At 45.6% G+C, this 24,094-nt stretch overlaps 1 protein-coding gene across 1 annotated transcript; it reads left to right on the top strand.

Annotated features, from left to right (window-relative positions):
• The first annotated feature begins 6,127 nt into the window (after nucleotides 1–6,127).
• Nucleotides 6,128–8,510, top strand: LOC125555732 (ABC transporter G family member 5-like). The gene has a single exon (XM_048718592.1). The coding sequence runs from the start codon at nucleotides 6,209–6,211 to the stop codon at nucleotides 8,252–8,254; it is 2,046 nt and encodes a 681-aa protein (XP_048574549.1). The 5' UTR covers nucleotides 6,128–6,208; the 3' UTR covers nucleotides 8,255–8,510.
• Nucleotides 8,511–24,094: the final 15,584 nt, after the last annotated feature.

Below are 24,094 nucleotides of genomic sequence, written 5' to 3' on the forward strand. Positions count from 1 at the left end.
TAACCAGACGTACAGTTGTCACAGCAACTGGAACTGGTCCAACAAATCATTGTCTTCAACGAGTCACTGGTTTCATCCTTCCCTTCCCTTTACTTATTGTTGGTCCTTGTGAAGTTATTATATGATTGCACTATCTTTTGTCTTCACTGAGTGACTGCGTGTTCTATTTGGCTTCATAATATCTTCCTACCTAATCCTTACTACATTGCTGCTATTAGTCATTGTGCTTTCACTCCATTGAATACTTGACTATGGCTTGCTTAGTGTAGTCTACCTTCCGCTGCATGGTAATAGGTTTATTTCTATCGTTTGTCTTCATAACTTCCACGTTTTGAAGACTTCCATAAAAATCGCCTATTCACCCCTCATCTAGTCGATATAACGCACTTTCAACATGAGACATGGCTACTACCTCAAACGAAGACATTGTGCATACTCAGGTATCAAGGAGTTGGCCATGAAAGAAGCCAAGGAGCAAGGAGAATCAGAAGAGGAAGATGGATGTGAAGACGGAGAAGAAGGAGAGCTGGAGAAGAAGTCCCAGCCACCGGACGACCGACTGGGACCGGACGTCCAGAGCCTGAAGCTCCAGTCGAACCCCAGCGAGCGGACGTCCGGCCCGGACCGGACGACCGGTGCCCCTGCACCCGAGCCAAACGAGCGGACGACCAGCGCCAGCGGACGTCCGGCGACCGGACGACCGGCCCCCTACGGAAATCCGCTACATCAGCATCCGAGCCAGAACGAGCGGACGACCGGCAGCCATCGGACGTCCGGCCACCCATGAGACACCGGACGACCGGTCCCCAGCGGACGTCCGAAACCTGGCTATGTCCAGTTACGGGATGTGGCCCATGTACCCCTTCACTTTGCCCCCCATTTGCACTAAGACTATAAATAGACCTCTCCCTCCTCCTAGCTAGGGTAGCAAAGGATTAGCTCATATGTCGTGTGAGAGCTTTTCTCATCCACTTGGTTACCTTCTCCTCAGAGATTGCGCCTCCGACGGAGAAGATCCCCCAAACAGATTCAAGACCCCTTTATGGGAAGAACCTCAAGACCTCCTCACGGAAAAGACCGGCTACCTCTGTATCATCCCTAGTTGATCGTGTACCGTGTGATCTCTGATGTACTCGAGGATCTAGCACATGTGTGACTATTTCTTGTTGGTTTCGTGTTTCTCTTGTGTTTCCCCCGTGTTTTCCCTCGTTCCCCTCCTCGTGTTATTCATGTTCTTCACGGGATCCGCTCCTTTCGTGAAAGATCGTCCGATTAGGGTTCCTACCCTACATTAGATATGTTGGAGACGTAGGGTTGTGGTCAAGGACTCATCGGGACAAGTCATTGTTGCGAGGGCAGGTAGACAAGAACATTCCCAAGATGCCTTCAGCGCGGAAGTTCAAGCGATGGCTAGAGCAGTTGCTCTTGCAGCTGACATTGGCGCTGTCCGGGTTGCTTTCGAGACTGACTCCCAGCTGTAGGCGGAGGCGCTGGATATACGGAAGAACGACTCGTCGCCATATGCAGTCGTCATTGAAGATATCAAATACCAGTTGAAACTTTGGTTTGCAAGGCATAGGGTGAGTGTGTGTAGTTGTAATGAAAATGCAGTGGCGCATGAGCTTGGCGAGATTGGCCGTACATGTTTACCGGGTGTATGTATGGACTGGGAGACCAATGTACCGCCCTTAGTGCCTGCCTGTGCTTTGGATGATATGCCCAAGCACCGTTAAGTTATAAAGCGTTGCTTTGCCTAAAAAGACTAAAGATTCGAAGAAGAAATACGAGGCTATAAGTAATCATGCATACAATTTAATGATACGTGATTGCACTAATTAACAGGTTCAATTTAAACTAACCAAATCATCTACCATGGGGCCCGCGTGTTTGTGGGTCATTAGCCCTAAGCTAATCCCTGACATAAGGGACCCACCTAGTAGCGACCCATGCGATGGTTCAAATGGTGGCGCCCTGACGGCGACCACCAGTGACGGCGGCGACGCACGGGATTCACCATCCGGTGACCAAAACAAGCGCAGGATGGACCATTCGAACATGGGCTCAAAGCCACATCCATTGGTGGCATTGGGAGAAGCTGGGACGGTTAGAATCGATGGCAACAACGACGACAGGCGACAGCCGGAGCATTGGATGGATGGATCCAACGCCACGGGGCGCGTTGGCTTCCTAGGAGCCCAGAAGCATGGTGCGGTGCTCGGACGTGATCCACGGGGGTATTGTCTGCGGTGGCGAGGTCAACAGTAGTGACGGGTCTCGGCAACCATGGCGTCAGTAGATACAGGCGGCGATTCAAAGTGCTGGGAGAGGGTGTCGGAATCGGGGCTTCGCGGACCCAAACAAGGTTCAAACACTGGGGCGTGTGCGAAGATCTAACTTAGCTCCTGTCTCAAGCTCATTGCGTCATGGCTTGGCCTCGTCGAGTTCGTGTGAGCGGGAAAAGAGGTGAACATAGAGATTTACCTAGGTACGGACCACCTTGCAGTGTAAAACCCTACTCCTGCTTTGTGTTGGATTGGCCCCACGAGGAGGTTGAGGATGAAATAGTAAAGTGGATGAGCTGCCTCGGGAGAGCTCAATGGTTGAAGGGTTTCTCCTCCTCTCTACGGTGGAGACTAGCCTATATTTATACTAGGCCCTGGTTCTCTTCCCTTATAACTTAGGCGGGAAGGAATACCACAGTGGCCAATTTTGAAGGGAGACAACAGTACATCTTATCCTGACAAACGGTGGTCTTCGCCTACAAAGCTTCTGGTCGTGACACAGTGGTAGGCTTGACGATGACATCCGTCCTGCCGAGCTCGTGGTCTTGGTCTTGTTGCACCGGAATGGAAACCTTTGGGGGATCCCTTGGGAACCCGCGTACGTCCTTGCCTCCTTAGCACGAAAGAGGAAACTGCCCTGGACTGCGCCCTGCTGGCGCCCGCCTGGCCTTGGTTGTCATGGCCCACGTCATCGCGCGCCTCACGAGGCGGGAGGCTTGCATAGAGATCTCCGCTCCTTGGGAGGCAGGCTCGGGGAGCCGCTCCTCGGGAGGTCTTGGTGTTGTTCGCCTCGCGAGGCCGGGCACCCTCGCGAGGGTCTTGCTCTTGGGGTCTTGCAGCTGGGCCGTACTGGGCCGTCGATGAAGCCACGTGCTGGGCCCCAGGCAGGCAGGTCTGGGTACCCCCGATCCCTGAATGCCGACAGAGGGGTTTCGACAGAGAGATCACCAAGAAGGCACAAGGAGGCCCAATGAGTAACTAGGAACAGCAGGGGACGCCAAATTCGAGGAAGACCGCCGACGACCAAAGGTTGAAGACGACCTCGGTTCGGTCGAAGTAGAGGCGCCTAGCTCCAATGGGTGGCACTAGAAGACAAAGAGAGCTATGTCGAAGCTCATGGGCATGTCGGCGAGGCTCAGGAGGCTCGGGGGGCTACGCAGGTGGCGGAATCATGGCAACATGTGGTTTGACCTTGCGCGGGGAAGAAGAAAACGAGAGGGGGAAGGGGATCTGGAGGCTAGGGTTTAGTCTCGGAGCACCGGTGGCATCCTTATCCACCGCGAGGAGACAACAAATGGCCGACGCGTGGAAATCCTAGCAATGGACTCAGTGCTCGCGCCCAACACGCCTCAGATGAGTAGTAGGAGGAAGACGATGTGGCAGTGGGCTGGGCTACTCCTATGCGCATTAAAGCCCACAGGCACAGTAGGTTTTAGTATTTTCCTTTATCTTTTTCTGTTTAATGTTTTGCTCTCTATTTTCTATTTTATTTTAATACTATATGGGTTTTGTTAAATGTGAGACTTGTCAATACTTTGCAATATTATAGGGTTGTCCGCAAAGTTTGGGATCGTCTTAAATTCATTTAAATTATATTCGCATTTAAATGGGGTGGTTAAAGGATGTCGTTCCACTAAAATAATTGACAGGGATAATTTGGGCATCCAAATGTAGTTGATATTATTTTTACCAATGCTTTGGGATTTTATGACATATCGTAAACATTTTTGTTTCACCGTTTGAAGAAGTAATAATTTGGCTTGCAATTTAAATTGGAATTTGACTTTGATTTTTATCAAGTGGCAATTAATCTTAGCAAAATAAGATGACATGGTATCATTAGCAAGGGATCACTGTAGCATGATTATTGGGGTGTTACACCTACAAGGCCCAAAGGAACTCCACGGAGAAACCATCCGGACTCGGCGCTCTACATGTGGGCATGGCTTTAACCGCACACCAAATCTCGTCCTCGGAGAAGGGTTGATCAAGGACGTGAAGATTGAAGTGTGAGGATGGATATATTCCAGGGCAAGGGTGAAAGCATGCTCCTCGGAGGAACCAACGATGGACGAGAAGTGGTCGAAAGCCATGTCAGCAAGAACATCAGGTTCATGAACTGTGTTATCTACAAACTTGAGAGAGAACATGAGGTTCATCTGCCTGCGGTACGCAACGCGGACACGAAGGAATGTAGCACTCATGTTACCGTGCTTGAGCTAGGAAAAGCAGGTGTGTTGCCTTGAGATGGAGCAATCCAGGGACTTAAATCCAAGATATGAAGCCTTCACGCGTCAGTGCAGCCAGGTTTTGAAGGAGGACAAAGGGCGGAGATCCTGTGCAACATTGAGTCAAGTGATGAGCTCACGTGACCAAAAGTTGTAGCACAGTGTTGCCAATGGATTTGGCACTCCACTGCTGTAGGCTGCGAGCCATGGCCTTCATTCGTGCCACAATGCGTTAGAATGGTTTGGTGTCGTGATCAACGGAGTTCCACGCCTCAGAAATCACAAGGTGGAAGCCATCTAGCTTGGGCCAAAAGCACGCGAAAAGACACTGTCTAGCTCCCGGCAAAGGTGTGGAACAATCAAGAAGAAGGGGGTGATGGTCAGATACAACGGAAGGGACACCGCAAAAGGCAATGCGGGTACTCGGAGCTCCTAGAAGAAGAGTAAAGTAAGCAGTCCTTGCAGACCAACATTGGGTTGTCACATTCACTGGACTAGGTGTATCGCCACCCATGCATGTACATATCACGCAATCCCTCATTTGCAAGGAATCGACGAAAGCGGATCATGATGCGATGGTTGATGTTAGGGTTATTCTTGTCTTCCGTCGAGAGGATCATATTGAAGTCTCCCCCGATAAGCCAAGGTCCAGTCGGGGAAGCACAAATATCATGGAGATCCGCGAGGTACGCAATCTTGTCATTGACCCCAAATTATGTCATATACATTTAGTTAAAATGTCAATGCTTTCCAAATTGAACCAAATATTTAGAAGAAAATATCGACAACTATAATATTGGGGAAAACATTATTTTTCACTCTAGCTTTTGCCTACTTTGCTTATGCCACTCTAGAATTTGACATGTCACTTTTGCCACTCTTAGTTTCTGACAATCTTCACAAATGCCATTCCGTGGCAAAACCAATAACTTTTCATTTCACTTTTGCCACTCTTAGATATTGACAATGTATTACAATTGCCACTCTAAAATTATTGCTTTTGCCACATAATGGCAATAGTGATGTATTGTCAAAAACTAAGAGTGGCAAAAGTAAAATGTCAGATTCTAGAGTGGCATAAACAAAGTGATCAAAAGCTAGAGTGGCAAAAACAAAGTTTTCCCATAATATTGAATAAGTACATCGTAAAAATATATCTAATTGTGAATAAATTTATATTTAGTTGATATTTTTTTAACTTCATACTAGCCTTTTATATTTAGGGAAACAATTTATATTTAGCAGATTTAAAAATATATCAAATCGGTTAAAATATAAAAAAAATACTATATTGCAAAAACAAAAATACTATATTGCAAAAGTATTGTCGTAAGAGTTTGATGAAGGTCATCTAAAAAAAGAGTTTGATGAAGGGATAATAAATCGAGACGGAGTTGTACTGGTGGTACACAAATACAGTACACGGCCGACTAGCTAGCTGTCCCACTAGGGCCCAATAATAACTCTGGCACTCGAGTTCTTTTGTGCCTTTCCCTGGCACTCGAGTTCATTACATGTACGTATACGTAGCGATCTCCACACCACCAATATTCCAAAGTTCAAACCAAACACGAGAGGCAAAAAGCAAAGCAAACCACCTATATTAACGTACACGCACGTACACATTTCCGACCCACCAATCGATCGAGCTCTCGTCGTGTCGCGTCGAAGATCAACGATCGCCGTCGTCCCGACCTCATGGCCACCTCCGGCCACATCGTCGTCGACGTCGGCACCGATGAAGATGCTTCGGCGGGTCAGCCGCCCGTCGCGCCAGTGCCGTACCGGCTGTCCTTCACTGACCTGTCGTACACCGTCAGGACGCGCGGCGGCAGGCTGGCGAGCCTGCTGCCCCGCGCCAGGGCGTCCACGGATTCGCCATCACCGTCAACCACCAGGGCGCTGCTGAACGGCATCTCCGGCGAGGCCCGGGAAGGGGAGCTCTTCGCTGTGATGGGCGCCAGCGGGTCCGGCAAGTCCACCCTCGTCGACGCGCTCGCCGGCCGGATCGAGCGGGAGAGCCTCCGCGGCACCGTCACGCTCAACGGCGAGGCCCTCCACGGCCGCCGCCTCCGCGCCATCTCCGCCTACGTAATGCAGGACGATCTGCTGTACCCGATGCTCACGGTGCGGGAGACGCTGATGTACGCCGCTGAGTTCCGCCTCTCCCGCGCGCTCTCCCCGGCCAGGAAGCGCGAACGCGTCGACGCGCTCATCGACCAGCTCGGCCTCGCCAGCGCCGCCGACACCGTCATCGGCGACGAGGGGCACCGTGGGGTCTCTGGAGGCGAGAGGCGCCGTGTCTCCATCGGCACGGACATCATCCACGACCCGATCCTGCTGTTCCTCGACGAGCCCACCTCCGGGCTCGACTCGGCGAGTGCGTTCATGGTGGTGCAGGTGCTCCTCGACATCGCGCGGAGCGGCAGCGTCGTCGTGATGACCATCCACCAGCCCAGCGCGCGGATCCTCGGCATCCTTGGCCGTCTACTGCTCCTCTCCCGCGGCCGCACCGTCTATGCCGGCACGCCTGCCGGCCTCATACCCTTCTTCCATGAGTTTGGCAAGCCCATCCCGGAGAACGAGAACCCGGCCGAGTTCGCGCTGGACACCATCAGAGAACTCGAGCGCCAGCCTGATGGCGCTGCGCTGCTCGCCGACTTCAACGCCAGGTGGCAAGCAGACCACAGGATCATCGAGACTGTCAACACGATGCCGCTAGAGGTGGCCATATCCGAGAGCGTCTGTCGTGGGAAGCTGGTGGCCGGGACTGTCACAGGGACGGCGTCGTCGGTGCCGACGTACGCGAACCCGCTGACCGTGGAGGTGTGGGTGCTGATCAAGCGCTCCTTCATCAACACGCGCCGCATGCCGGAGCTCTTCGGCATGCGCCTGGGCACCATCATGCTGACGGGGCTCATCCTGGCGACCATCTTCCTGCGCCTCGACGACACGCCCAAGGGCGTCCAGGAGCGGCTGGGCTTCTTCGCCATGGGAATGTCCACCATGTTCTACGTCTGCGCCGACGCGCTGCCGGTGTTCGTCCAGGAGCGACACATCTACCTCCGCGAGACGGCGCACAACTCGTACCGCCGCTTGTCGTACGTGCTCGCCAACTCCGTCGTGTCCTTCCCGCCGCTGGTCATCCTGTCCCTGGCGTTCGCGGTGACCACGTTCTTCGCCGTGGGCCTCGCCGGCGGGGGCGCGTCGTTCGCCTTCTTTGCGCTGATCATTCTCGCGTCTCTGTGGGCGGGCAGCGGGTTCGTGACGTTCCTGTCGGCGGTGGTACCGCACGTGATGGTGGGCTACACGGTGGTGGTGGCCATCCTCGCCTACTTCCTCCTCTTCTCCGGCTTCTTCATCAACCGGGACAGGATTCCCAACTACTGGATATGGTTCCACTACATTTCGCTCGTCAAGTATCCCTACCAGGCTGTGTTGCAGAACGAGTTCGGCGACGCGAGCCGGTGCTTCGCGCGCGGGGTACAGATGTTCGAGGGGACACCCATCGCCGGCATGACGGAGGCCGTGAAGTTGAAGGTGCTCGGCGCGATCAGTGCGACTCTCGGCACAAACATGACGGCCGCCACGTGCGTCGTCACCGGCGCCGACGTGCTAAGGCAGCAGGCCGTCACGGACCTAGGGAAGTGGATGTGCCTCCTGGTCACGGCGGCATTCGGCTTCTTCTTCCGTGCTCTCTTCTACGTCGTCTTGCTCGTCGGGAGCAAGAACAAGCGCAAGTAGACCGCCATCGAGAAATCATTAAATTTGCTCTGTTTCTTCTCAAATACAAAATATCTATAGTATAGGAACCATACGTAATTGATTTATGTGTTGATTTATATATTCGAGTTGTTCGATCTCTAGGTGCTTTTCAGCCTTTGCATAGTGGATTGTCCGAATGAGACAGAGACCTGACCTGTGTCCCAAGTCCTACCAACTTATTTTCAGACACCCAACTCAATTCCTTTTGAATAAAATATACTATGACCTTCACTTACTCTTTCTTTTCATCATTCGCTGTTTTTTTAACTTCTGTTTTCATATTACTCAGCTGCTACAATGTCTCAACTATCCTTGTAATAATTTCCAAACTACCTCCTCTCCTTTGTTCTGGAGCAGTTGGTGCAACCTTCGATCTTTTGCTAGTGGAACACAATCTCTCGCCTTGAAACCATGTCGTCAAATTAGGCACACCCAACTTCCAGAATTTTAACACGAATTATGCATCTCCCTGAAACTAGATTCACAAGTCTTGGCAATCAAATCCAAAATATTACTACTCTTCCCGATCCATTTTACTTGTACTTTTTAAGCACTAACCGTAGAACAATTGTTCTACGGTATTTTCACTAATTAAATATATGTACAATTGCATGTCTTACAAAGAAAAAAAATCCATATTACTTGTTGCTGACCGAAGAGTATTCGTCACATGACATAGATGATAAGAAACTCTATAATTGTCTTCTGCGACCATAGCTACCTTGTACACGATATGTACACACATGTAACATGTCTGTGGACACTGGAAACATATTTGAAGAGCCCAAAGAGGATTCTAGAAGAAGATTAAACTCCTCCAGTGTATTGCAAATCTGAAGCTCTTGCGTTGTATTATGATTTTTTTTTTCAATCGAGGATGACTACAATAGAATCTGTGTTTGAGGTGAAAAAAGAGAAAGAAAATCTATGTCATTCGATTAGAGACTGAATGGCACAAATTTTGGTGGTGGGTATGTTGCCGCTTAATGTACATTTTACGACTCCCCCTCCCACCCAGCGTTAGATAGAAAGAAATACCTTTCTATACTACATAGGGAAATGAAAGTAAATGAAATGATCATCGATTTTGATACATAGGGAAACCCGCATACAAATTTTGTATCATTAAATTGAAGTCACTATTAAGTTTACCTATTTGATCTAGTATGCCATACAAAGCTTTTGTTGCATGGTAGCCACGTAACCACTGCTGGAGTTGATGCATGTCTCGAAAGTACTCATTCCATTCATGAATATAAGATGTTTTGAATATTTGAATGAGAAAAGTATATTTTTCGTCCCTCAACTCTTGGTGAAGTTTAGATTTGGTCCCTCAACTTTGAAACCGGACAACTTACAACCTCAACTGCTGAAACCAAACAAAGATCATCTCTGGTCTCGATTTTGACCGGTTTTGGTGCTAACTCATCCCGGTTTTGACAGGTGCTGACTCAAATCCGCGTAATTTTTTCATATCCGTAAACTTTTTGGAATTCACATACTATTTTCAAATCTATATAATTTTGTCAAGGTCGCGTATTTTTTTAAGTAAGCATACCTTTTCAAATCCATGAACTATATTTGAATTTTAGTACTTTTTTCAAATCCATATTTTTTCAAATTTGCATATTTTTTTCAAATCGGCGTGTTTTTCCAAGTTCGTATAATTTTATCAAATCCAAGTATTTTTTTTCAAATCTATGAAGTATTTTTGAAATTCGCATACTTGTTTCAAATCCGCATACTTTTTAAAGTTAGTGTACTTTTTTTCAAACCGTGTTCCTTTTCCAATCCATGAACTTTGTTTGAAATTCACACATTTGTTTCAAGTTGACATAATTTTCAAATCCACATATTTTTTCTATTTTGTGTAAAAGAAGTCCAAATCCATGTACATTTCAAGTTCGCATAAAATTTTCAAATTCCTGAACTCTTTCCAAAAAATGCACGCGGATATGAAAAAGTACGGCAATTTTAAAAAAATACATGAATTTGAAAAAAATTAATGAACTTTAAAAACTACGCGGATTTGAAGAAAGTACGTGAACTTGAAAAAGGTACGCGGTTGAGAAAAGTACATAGATTTTAAAAAGTTCACGTATTTGAAAAAGTATGTGAATTTGAGTCGGCACGGTCAAAGCCGGGGTGGGACAGCACCAAAACCGGTCAAAACAGTGACCTGGGATGAATCTTGTCCGGTCTCAGTAGTTAAGGATGTAAATTGTCCAGTTTTGAAGTTGAGGGACCAAATCTAGCCTCCATCAAGAATTGAGGGACGAAAAATATATTTTTCTCTATTTTAATATGGACTACATACAAACTGAATGAGTGAATAAACACACTAAAACGTGACTATATACATCTGATTTTGGAAAAAGTATATACCTTATATTTGTGAACGTTGGGAGTACGTGATATTAGTATGGTAGTCATATGTAGATTTGTTTGCAAAGGATACAAATCGGACAGACACATAGCACATATTTTACTCAATTCCGTTACCCCGCAATGTGAGTAATAACTCTACTTTGCTTATATGGACCTATCTCAGATGATCTTATAATGAAGGAACATAATGTTGGAAATATGCCACAGAGGCAATGACAAAGTATTATTTTGTTTTCATGTTCATAATTAATGTTTATATTTCTGTGCTATAATTGTGACGCTCCTTGAATATGAGATTTAGAGAAAACATTTGCATATGTGGAAACATAAACACCAAGTAATTCTCTAGTCTCGCCTCTATTACTAGCTCATATATTGCATGATGATCATGTTTTACTGATCATAGGGCATTGTTAAAGTAACAAGGACAACGCCGACAACAATGAGAGCACATTACTAGCAGTACAATGGTGTTAAACAAAACCAACTAAATGATATACTATGAGATCACACCGTCACTTCTTTTTTTTGAAAACCCCCATATATTAATTTGGTAAATTAAGATTATTACAATCGTTCATTACAAAAGCAGTTACACATGGTTAGCATATCAACGGTTAGCATATACGCACATACTTAGACCGTGAGAATGTTGTGTACCTTCCTGCTGAATGGTTACTTTGGGTTTGTCAAACGTTACCCGTAACTGCATAATTATAACAACAACTTTCGGGTACATTGGCAAAGTATACTCGCTCCATCCATATTTATAGGGCCTTATGCATTTTTCGAGGTTGCCTTTGACTGTTGATAAGATCAATAGTATATGAGATGTATAATGTAAAAATTATATCATTGGAAGCTCCTTTCACGTATGAATTCGAGGGTATGCTTTATGTAACTTCATGTCATATATTATTGCTCTACATGTGGTCAAAGTTAGCCCCGAAAAACATATTAGGCCCTATATAGATGGACAGAGGGAGTACATGTCTAGGGACTCGATAGTTCAAGACTGGGATTTTTCTCCTCTGAGGATGGAGAAATACTACGGGGCCACTCGGTATTATGGTATCCATCATTGTTCGGTTAGACACGGCGTAATATGATCACAGGGATAGCAGAATATGAAAACGAGAAAAGATAACAACATCGGTAATGATGATAACTTGGTTTTATGATCAAGTTGTGGATTCACAAGAATACCGACAAAAGTCTCGCCTCGGGTTTTGTTATGTATAGCGAAGCCAAGGGAATTATGTACGCAAACAAAAGGTTCACTCGACAAATATATGCATATGTATGCAGGCTTTTCAATATGGGTGTCCAAATCCCGCTATTGATTATTGACCAGAAGGTGTTCCGGTCATGTTTGCATATTAAATCTGCAAGGTCACATGCTTAAGGCTCACCGGTCCCATTTTTAGAATTTTCTAGAACCTTTCGGAAAGTTGTGGAAGGCTCTAGAGAGTTGCTCCCGGCCCAAGTGGGGGGGGGGGTAGTCACATGGGCCTTGGACGCCCCAAATGGGGCACACCCACAGGTCCTAGGGGGCATGGCAAGGGGGTGGCAAAGTTTTGGGGGGCGCACCATCCTTGGTGGGCCGACCCTAGGGGAGGGAGCCCCTCCTCCAAGTCTTAGCCCTCCCACTACGCCTATAAATATAGAGAAGGGGCTACCCTCCTATCCCACACAGAATGGTTGGATGCCCCCCTCTCTCTCTCTCTCTGTGTGTGTGTGTGTGTGTGTGTAACTTCTCACCACCAGAAGGCTAGTCCATTTCCTTATCCTTCGGTTGCCCTTTTTCCTAGACTCCATACGTGTGGATATCGTAGAGGGGTTGTACCTTTGATCCTAGATCATGAGAAATTCTCGCGGCTGGGAGGTTTAATCTAACTGTGGGAATCCACACATCTTCACCAACCTCTTCTTCCCACTGAGTTTGTTGGTAATGATCTAATCTACCTTGTTGCATCTTCATAGTTGGTCCTAGATTTTGATCGTTGGCATGAATTTTTTTTATTTTGTACTATGTTTTGCAACAGTTGTATCAATGCGATACTGTGAGTAGATGCAGGTACGATCTAGGGCACATAGTGATGTGCGTGCATTGCAAAAATAATAACTGTGCGGGTAATAGATTGGATCTTTTACTTGATGTTCTTGTTGGTTCCCTTCAATTGATTTTTTTTATCTTGATGGCATCGTGAGACTTTGTTATAGAGGTATGGTGTTTCTTTGATGCTGCATTTGAGTATGTTGATTGTCAGACCAACGTCACGGATTGATCTATTTGGGTTTCATTTTAGTCAAGAAATATCAATTTTTGCGAAGAAAATGACTTGTAGATCTAATCCATCAGGGTCACACATTTAACGAAGTTTAATATGGGCCTCCAGAGTTTCATCAAGATCTTGTTTCATGAAAGTTAAACTAGTAACTTCAAGCAAACATGCTTGATGGTTACGTAGGTAGCTACTTGTTTGCAATGAAAATTGTAGGAACCACGATAAAATTGCAAAAATGATTAGAGGCGTCTAACCTGTTTCATGGACATCCTAGCAACCGAAATCGTAGCAACTTGAATTATTAAGATTGTGTGATATTAGCTCTGTTGCGTTTGCGCAAGAATTAGTGTCACGGGAGCGTCTTATGTAGACGTCGTGACCCAAGGAAAGTGGAAACTTGTTGTAAATCGTAAATGTCAAGCCTAGTTGCGTTGCCATTCACAATTGTCGCTGGCATAATGTGTTGAGAAGGACACACTAACACATGTGTAAGAACTAAATCTCAGCCATTCTAGGACTCTGTCAGTGACCAAGACTAACTAAAGATATGCGTATTTTGGAAGCAACGAAAAAATGATTTTCAACTATCAAAGATGAAAGAAGATAGTGACAATCTACATCGACCTTGTTCGCGGAGGAACTCTATTAGGAATACTGATGGTGGGGTTGTTGATAGTAAGTTAAATCACTAGAGGCCCGATGTTGTGGAGATTGTATTTGGACCCTTCCGGGAAATAAGTATGAGCCAGTGAATCCAATTAGAGCGCCACCACCTAAGGGCATCACAATATTATATCAAACACACATACTTGATAATAATCTCAAGTCCACAATATTTGAAATTTGGTTCGAAAGTTAAATTCAAACATAATTAAGGGTCCAAATCATTGTAAATAGAACACAGTACAAAGTTTATTGACTATGAATCGTGCACAAGTGCTTAACTACATAATCACGAAGTTGTTCATGACTGGCGCGGTTTTCATCCTATCAATGCATTTCAAGAAATTTTTACAATCATTGTTCATCCCTCTGTGGCTCAGCCGGTGGTATGTAAACTTTGTTCCCCTCATTCTCATAGCAATAGTTAGGTGGTTGTTCCCTCTCATCCTCCATTGTCATGTTATGCAATATCACACACGTGGGCATGATCTGCCACAAGTCCTTTTGTTTCCAGAACTATCCAGGACCATGAACAATCGCAAAGCGAGCTTGGAGAACCCCAAATGCCCGCTCAACATCCTTTCAACATGCATCTTATTACCTAGCAAAATGAATATTCTTGTTACCTTGAGGGTTTGATATTGTCTTCGCAAATGTTCTCCATGCAAGATAAATGCCATCAGCAAGAAGTAGCCCATGTTGTATTGACGCCTAGATTTCAAAATTCACTAGAGGTACCTCTCCAACAGAAAGCCTTGCAAACAGATGAGATCTTTGCAACACATTTATATCATTTTTAGATCCTATCAATCCAAAATGTGAATGTCAAATCCATAGGTCATTTGATGCCATAACTTCTAGAGTTGTAGTTGCATCTGTACCTTTTCCTTTGAATTATCCATGCGATGTTGTACAACAATTGTTACACTTTCAATGCATGCATTCGATGCTTCCAAGCATACCGGAAAAGCCTTTTGATGCACCCATCTCAAGAATTCTTGTAGTGTCCTCTTCAGTTTGGAGCTCGGATATATTCTTCACCAAATTTCTCAATGACAGACTTCACAAATTTGTTCAAACTCTTGATGCAAGTACGCTATACCATTCCAATCCAATCATTAATAGAATGAATTGGACAACCATATGCAAGCATTCACATGGCCGGTGAAATCTTTTTCAAACTACTATGACCTTGTTGACCAACTGGATTTCTTCTTTGTGTAAAGTACGTGCAATGATCTTCCACATCATGAGCAATGCGCAGGAACAAACACGACATTCAGATTCTCACCAAAATAATTATTAATTAGCTTGTCATGACCGGTTTTCCTGTTCCAATGAAATGCAAGATGATCAGACATTGAACCTCCCCACATCAGCTTCTTATTTTCCATCGTGTCTCCAGAAAAAGCAATCAACATTTCAAGTTCGTCGACCTCATACTAACACGAGTCCTCAACAAAATATTGAACAAGAGTGTTCATCTACAATGAAAACAATAACAAACAATATGTGCACACACATTTTTGAACAAAAATTTGTTGGAACATAAAATTGAGTCAAGAAAATCTTCAGATACCTTTGCAGTGAAATTGTGTGGAGGTACATACGAGCGGCGGTGGCAGTTCTTGGACAGCTGGACGGTGCAACCACATGGGGAGGTGGGACGGCATGACCGAAAGGCATGCGATGATGGTCGGTGTGATGAGGCGGGGCGACGCGGTAAGGCGTGGCCGCAACACTATGGTGTTGCGACGGCAGCTCGACATGGTGGCGGCGTGATACGTCTCCAACGTATCTATAATTTTTGATTGTTCCATTCTATTATATTATCTGTTTGGGATGTTTATGGGCTTTATTATACACTTTTATACTATTTTTGGGACTAACCTATTAACTGGAGGCCCAGCCCAAATTGCTGTTTTCTTGCCTATTTCAGTGTTTCGAAGAAAAGGAATATCAAACGGAGTCCAAACGGAATGAAACCTTTGGGAGAGTTATTTTTGGAACGGAAGCAATCCAGGAGACTTGGAGTAGACGTCAGGGAAGCTTCGAGGTGGCCACGAGGCAGGGAGGCACGCCTACCCCCTGGGCGCGCCCCCCACCCTCGTGGGCCCCTCATGGCTCCCCTGACCGACTTCTTTCGCCTATATATGTCCATATACCCTAAAAACATCGGAGAGCAGAATAGATCGGGAGTTCCGCCGCCAGAAGCCTCCGCAGCCACCGAAAACCAATCTAGACCCGTTCCGGCACCCTGCCGGAGGGGGGAATCCCTCTCCGGTGGCCATCTTCATCATCCCGGCGCTCTCCATGACGGGGAGGGAGTAGTCCACCCTCGGGGCTGAGGGTATGTACCAGTAGCTATGTGTTTGATCTCTCTCTCTCTCTCGTGTTCTTGAGGTGATACGATCTTGATGTATCACGAGCTTTGCTATTATAGTTGGATCTTATGATGTTTCTCCCCCTCTACTCTCTTGTAATGTATTGAGTTTTCCCTTTGAAGTTATCTTATAGGATTGAGTCTTTAAGGATTTGAGAACACTTTGATGTATGTCTTGCATGTGCTTATTTGTGGTGACAATGGGATATTCATGTGATCCACTTGATGTATGTTTTGGTGATCAACTTGCGAGTTCCGTGACCTCGTGAACTTATGCATAGGGGTTGGCACACGTTTTCGTCTTGACTCTCCGGTAGAAACTTTGGGACACTCTTTGAAGTTCTTTGTGTTGGTTGAATAGATGAGTATGAGATTGTGTGATGCATATCGTATAACCATACCCACGGATACTTGAGGTGACATTGGAGTATCTAGGTGACATTAGGGTTTTCATTGATTTGTGTCTTAAGGTGTTATTCTAGTACGAACTCTAGGACAGATTGAACGGAAAGAATAGCTTCGTGTTATTTTACTACAGACTCTCGAATAGATCGATCAGAACGGATAACTTTGAGGTGGTTTCGTACCCTACCATAATCTCTTCGTTTGTTCTCCGCTATTAGTGACTTTGGAGTGACTCTCTGTTGCATGTTGAGGGATAGTTATGTGATCTAATTATGTTATTATTGTTGAGAGGACTTACACTAGTGAAAGTATGAACCTTAGGCCTTGTTTCCTAGCATTTCAATACCGTTTGTGCTCACTTTTATCATTAGTTACCTTGCTGTTTTTATATTTTCAGATTACAAAAACCTTTATCTACCATCCATATTGCACTTGTATCACCATCTCTTCGCCGAACTAGTGCACCTATACAATTTACCATTGTATTGGGTGTGTTGGGGACACAAGAGACTCTTTGTTATTTGGTTGCAGGGTTGCTTGATAGAGACCATCTTCATCCTACGCCTCCCACGGATTGATAAACCTTAGGTCATCCACTTGAGGGAAATTTTCTACTGTCGTACAAACCTCTGCACTTGGAGGCCCAATAACGTCTACAAGAAGAAGGTTGTGTAGTAGACATCACGGCGCGAGGGAGTGGGGGTTGTGCGAGGGTATTCTCCCGTGAAATTTCAAGCGGTTTCCAGCCCGCCAAATTATACGGGAAGGGTCATCTTCCCGTAAACATGATGGAAGTTTGGAGAAATAGACATGATCCCTTTAAAAAAACTAGGTTTACGAGAGCTATTGGAGAGCTATTTTTTGGCTCAACTCCCCTTTAACGATAGTTTTTTCTTTCTTTTTTGATAGGAGAGCTATTGGAGATGCTATGAGGGGTATAGTTACCATACAAGTAATTAGGAATCCATCTGGGATACACTCTAAATAGACCGAAGTGGTGAACATCAACTCTATCAAGACTTTTCCCCTGAATTTTATGCATAGGCATAGGGATTACGCTTATTGTTTGAATATGGTAGATCACGTCGAGTTCTTCCAACTTTCCGACTACCCTCTCATTGTAATTGATCTCTGTACTCTTTCGTAATATATAATAGAAAAAAGAAGGCATGAAGCACCCCCCCCCCCCCCCCCGAACTGTTGGAACACGCGGTACGCTATGCTAGCGCCAAATAAAATTTTCTACCGCGCACCCAAGATCTGTAACATCCCAAATTTTCAATTTGGAATGTTATACACTAGATCATCATGCATATCATATTTTCTTGCATCTTGCCCGATCCTAGAAATTTCACGCAACTCAAGGACCCTCGGAGAGAGTTGGAGATTTTGTTATTTTCATATTTGAGAGTTTCTCGAATTTTGAAAAGAGGATCATTTGATTTATTTATTTTATCTTCAATAATTTTTCCGGTGTCAAAATATATGAGAGAGGGAATAATATGACTTTCCCAAATTTAGGAAAAATGAAGATTTAATAAATAGATCAAGTTTTGGTTTTGCCGGAGTTTTATTTGCATTTTATTTGGATAGGGAAAAATGCGCGTTTTCGAAAATTGCATTTTAGGTCCGGAGAAAAGTTCATTTTGTTCGGCTCATTTTTAGGAGTCGGGGAAAATTTACTTTAGTTATTTTGGAGCTTGTTTAGATTTTCTTTTGTTTTTTTTCTGCGCGTAGAACCATTTAAAAAAAAGGGAGCAGCGCCCTGGGCCAAAGCCCAGCCGGCCGGCCAGGCCAGCCGCCAGCCCCTGCGCGCGCGCCAGGCGCCAGGCAGGCGAGGCCGCCGCCACCTCTTCGCTCGATGGCCGAGTCCCAGCGGGACTTAGGTCGGTAGCCCCCCCCTCTTTCCTTTGTTTTCTTTTTCATCTAGGATTCCTTTTCCTATTCTATTTTCTTGTCCTCTACCCCAAGTAAACCCCCTCCCCTCCCCAATATAAATACCCCAACACCCCCCCTCTAAATCATCAAACCAAGCCCCAAGCCCCAAGCCTCCACCACACCCGCGCCGCCGCCGCACCACACCCGCGCCACCGCCGCACATTGCCCCGCCGCCGCCGCACCTTGCCCACGCCGCCGCCCCACGCCGCCGCCGCTAGAGCCCCTCGCCGGAGACCTCGCCGGAGGTTGCCCCGCGTCTCTTTTCCTCGGATCGTTTTCTTCTAATCGTTCCAATTCTTTTTCTTCTCTTCCGATTCGTTTTCTTTCCGGTTCTTCTCTAAACCGTTCCGGTTTTCTAGATCGGTTTTTCCTTTCGGTTTTCTTCTCCGAAACCCTAGATCGGATTCGTTTTCTTTTCCGATTTAGTTGCCTTTGGACTGTTCGCCGGACCGTTCGTCCTAATGAACGTGATCACCGGATTCTTCTAGGTTAACGAACATCCGTTCGTTTAACCGTTTTTCTTTTTCTTCTCGTCGGATTTATTCCGCGTCTTTTCCGCGATCGCGATCTCAGATCCGATCTTCATTCTAGTTTATCTTCTCGCTCGTTTATCGGAATCAGGTGATTCAAGCGCCTGGAGTTTCGTTTCGAAACTGCCGTTCTGTCTAATCAACTTAAACAAGTTTTTGCCCCCGTAAAATTTGACCTAGTTTCAACTTGCTAGAACCGAGTTGTTTTCTTCCGCCATTTGTTTTTCCGTCGTCTGTTCGATTCGTTCTTTCTTTGCAACCGGAGTTCTTAAGTTGAACTTCCTGGTTCGTTCTCTTGTTTGAGTTTTACCTGTGCATTAGATGAGTACTTATTGTGTGCTTGTTGTTTGTCTGCGATAGATCACCCGGATTGCGCCGCTTGTTACTTCGAAACCCTAGGACTCGCGGATCATCAGCAAGGCAAGTAACACTTTGATCATACCTTTTCTACAACCCATGTTTTATTGCATTAGATCAATCCTTTCACCCTGCATGATTAGGATCTAATTAAACTGTGGGATGGGAAGTAGATGAGGTAGTACCTATCACCTGTATTATTATGAAACCTTTGGGAGTTACTTCTACGTTTGCTTATTATGCCATGCTATGCTAGTAGACGTGGATTGGGTGAGTGATATCCATGACATATGTGAGTTGATAATGTTAATGGTTTATTTAAGGTGGCAACTTAAACACACATCTGGGTGGATTGAGGCACCTGATGTCTATCAGGACTTGCCTGTTTTTTTTGGGACCGCCACCCAGGCTCAAAGGGATCATAAGATCTTTCATGCTAGAAACTTCCGTGTGCAGCCACAAGCCATTATGGGCTCTGGCATAGTTGATTAAGTCGTGCGAACTCTTATAGGGGTAGACTAGCAGATGTAGGGGATGTAGGTGGTACGGTCTACTCCATCGTAAGGTGCTAGAGCTTCTAAAAGACTATGTCTCGGTCATCCGTCTTCTCAAACACCATGTAGTGCGAGAAACCAAACGGAGGCGATCGAGTCTTGTGGGGAAAAGTGCGCAAACCTCTGCAGAGTGTATAAACTAATCATGGTTAGCCGTGTCCCCGGTTATGGACAACTTGAGTATCTAGTACTTGAATATCATGTGAATCTCAACATGTTACTTCTAATTAATGTTGTTGGGTTTTAATTATTTTTAATTGGGATTGAGAATGCTGTCAACCATTCTCAATGTTTCACAACCACCATGATAGTTAAATAAATTTATTCCTTTGCAGTAGGGAAAAACTGGCTTTACGCAAACAGTAACCATAGAGCTTTCCACCAGCCAAATATGCATATAGTATAGCTGTTTCATTCCATTACTCTCTATGTGTTACTTTGCCAGCATATTCCATGTGCTGACCCGTTTTCGGGCTGCAACTTCTCATGTTGCAGACTTTTCAGACGACGATTGAGGTGTTTTAGGTCGTGGTCCTATACTCAGTGATGCCGTTGGAGTTGATGGACCCATTTATCTTCCAAGTCTTCCGCCGTTATCGACATTACATGGCCTTAAGCCATATTTATTGTAATAAGTTCTCTTTGAGACATCGATGTAATAAGTGTGTGATTGCCACTCTGCTATAAATCCTTCGCTGTACTGTGTGGTGTCAGCATTACTGATCCAGGGATGACACCGGAGCACAGTAGACTTGATCCATTCGGGTCGGGTCGCCACAGAGAATGGTATCAGAGCACACGCTGACTGTAGGACACGACCACTAAGTTAAAGCCATAGATCACTATTCTCTTCTCATTTTCTAACTCCCCATCTTTTCTACTCTTTTAGGATGACGCCCGCGAAGATTAAGTACGCTCAACCGGATGAAGGCACACCATTTGGATTTCACCTGAAGGAAGTCACCAAGTACCTGAACATTGGATTACCAAGCTTCACGGGAACCTTCAACGCCACTCTGCCTGAAGAGGAGCGCTGGAAGATTCAAGCTCACGTTCCGGGAAGAACATTCGCGCCAATCACGAAGCCTATAGATAGTGTTTTCAATGCACCAACCTGGAGTCTGGGAAAGAGCATGGCAACTCATATCACCATAGGACGCATTGGAGAAGTTTATCAAGAAGACCTCAAGGACACTATATACCAGATTTGCGGACGCCGAGATGAACAATGGGAGTTAGTCAGCACCAAGAAGGATAGATCCATTGCATCTTTCATCCAGGAGTTAAACCAGCAAATTCGACGCCACGAGAACCAGATGTGCAATGACATGATAGAGTTGAAGAATGCGAAGGCAAGGATCATCGAGCTAGAAGGAGAACTAAAGTCTACACGCAAGGACTACATGGATGAGATCGTAGCTCTAGCCAGGCACAATGGCGATCTTAAGCAGGAGATTGAAGAACTCAAGAAGAAGTTAGCATCCCAGGAGGAAGACGAGTACGTCGCATGTCCGGACAACTACATCATCATCGACGACACCGATTCGGATCCAAGTGAACCCGACTTTGAAGACGAAGCTGGAGCAGATATCATGGAGTCTTCCACCGGTTCAAATTTCTAAATGACCACCAGATAGTAGTAGTACTTCCCCCATGTAAACATTATAGTCGAGCACTTTTGTGATAGTTTTAGACCGATTGTAAGCCCTTGTTTGATTGATTGAAGTGAATTGTGTGCTTTTGCCTCATGTGCATATGGGTAGTGTTTTCCCTTTAGACCTCACTCTATTCTTATATCTCGTCTTTTCTAAACCCTCAGATGCCTCCGAGACGTGACAATGGATTTCCCCCGGAGCTCACTCAGTTGATCCAGCAACACAATCAACTGATGCAGATGTTAGTCCAAAACCAGCAGAACAACAACAACAACCCACCACCACCACCACCACCACCTGTTGACCACTTAGCCCGTTTTCTTAGGCTGAATCCGCCAGTGTTTTCTAGTAGCACCGAGCCAATAGTAGCAGATGATTGGCTCCGCAAGATAGGAAGGGAGTTGACCACTGCAGGATGCACGAATGGTGAGAAAGTGAAGTTTGCCGCACATCAGCTTGACGGACCCGCGGCAGCATGGTGGGAGAATTTCACAGCTACTTACCCAGTTGACACTGTCACATGGGATCAGTTTCAGCAAGCTTTCCGCACTGCCCATGTTTCAGCAGGAGCTATGGTTATAAAGAAGCATGAGTTTCGCAACTTACGCCAAGGAGGAAGGACAGTGGGCCAGTACGTCGACGATTTCAGCAAGTTAGCACGTTATGCCCCAGATGACGTTGCTACGGATGCAGCTAAGCAGGAGAAGTTTCTGGAAGGACTGAATGATGAACTAAGCATGCAGTTGATGGTAGCGAGTTTCAACAACTACTAGGAGTTGGTAGATCGCGCCATCATGATTGAAGGGAAGCAACAGCAGATTGAGAACCGTAAGAGGAAGCATGGACAGGGGAAGCATAACTCTGGAGCCCAGCAGAAGCCCCGTTTTACCCCTAAACCGGGATTTCAGTTTCAGCACACCCATGGAGGAGGTAGCTCGCACAACCATAATGGCCACAAGAATGGTAATGGGAATGGAGGAAGCAACGGCCAGAACCGGACCACCCCATCCACCCCAGCCAAGAAGGATTTGAGCCACGTCACTTGCTATAAGTGTTTGAAACCAGGGCATTATGCCAATGAATGTCCCGAAGGCCAGAATGGAAATGGTAATGGAAGCTCTGGGAAGAAGCCGAACCCTTTCAATAGGGGACAGGTGAACCACGTTAATGTGGAGGAGGTTGAAGATCAGCCTGATGCAGTAATCGGTAAGTTTTTGGTTAAGTCATTTACTGCACTCGTTCTATTTGATACTGGTGCATCGCATTCATACATCTCAAGGGGATTTGTGGATAAATATAACCTGCCAACCCAAGCCCTTAGGTCACCCATGTTAGTAAGCTCACCAGGAGCGGAGTTTATGGCTAGACGATGGTGTGATCGGTTACCATTAAGGATTGGTAACTATGTGTTTCCCTCAGACCTAATAGTATTGGAATCTCAAGGATTGGATGTGATATTAGGCATGGATTGGTTATCAAAGTATGAAGGGAATATTGAGTGTGCTAGTAAGTCAATTTTACTTACCACACCAGAAGGAAGAAGGATCAAGTATGTATCCCGGCATGTGCCAAACAGGACACAAGTAAATTCCTTATCAGGAGTCGTGCAGGAGGAATTGCCAGGCATGCCACCGGATAGAGACATTGAGTTTTTGATTGAGTTATTGCCAAGCACTGGGCCAATATCAAAGAGACCATATAGGATGCCAGCAAAGGATTTGGTGGAAATTAAGAATCAGATTAAGGAGTTATTGGATAAAGGTTACATTCGCCCAAGTTCTTCGCCTTGGGGATCACCCGTACTTCTAGTGGAAAAGAAGGATGGATCATTAAGGATGGTTGTAGATTATCGGGGATTGAATGAAGTAACCATCAAGAATAAGTACCCATTGCCAATGATTAACGATCTGTTTGATCGGTTGCAAGGAGCTAAAGTGTTTTCCAAGATCGATTTGCGATCGGGGTACCATCAGTTGAAGATTCGAGAGCAGGACATACCTAAGACAGCATTCACCACAAGATATGGACTGTATGAGTATACCGTTATGTCATTTGGATTGACTAACGCACCTGCCTATTTTATGAACCTAATGAACAAAGTGTTTATGGAGTTTTTGGATAAGTTCGTCGTAGTGTTCATTGATGACATCCTAGTTTATTCAAAGAATGAAGAGGAGCATAAGGAACATTTGCGTTTGGTTTTGGAGAAACTAAGGGAACATCAGTTATACGCCAAATTCAGCAAATGTGAGTTTTGGTTGAAGGAAGTTGGATTCCTCGGACACGTTATATCCGGAGAAGGTATAGCAGTTGACCCCACTAAGGTTGAGGCAGTAACCGAATGGGAATCACCAACAACCTGGAGAGATCCGGAGTTTTCTTGGACTCGCAGGATACTACCGGAGATTCATTGAGAATTTCTCAAAGATTGCAAAGCCTATGACTGAATTGTTGAAGAAGGATACTAAGTTCAAATGGACTGAGGAGTGTGAGGCTAGTTTCCAGGAGTTGAAGAAACGTTTGGTTACCTCACCAGTATTGATTTTGCCAGATCAAACCAAGGATTATGAGGTGTATTGCGATGCTTCACGTCGAGGACTTGGAGCAGTGCTTATGCAGGAAGGAAGAGTTGTTTCGTATGCTTCACGGCAACTGAAG

Source organism: Triticum urartu, chromosome 5 (genome assembly GCF_003073215.2).
Source record: "Triticum urartu cultivar G1812 chromosome 5, Tu2.1, whole genome shotgun sequence".
NCBI classification, from domain to species: domain Eukaryota; kingdom Viridiplantae; phylum Streptophyta; class Magnoliopsida; order Poales; family Poaceae; genus Triticum; species Triticum urartu.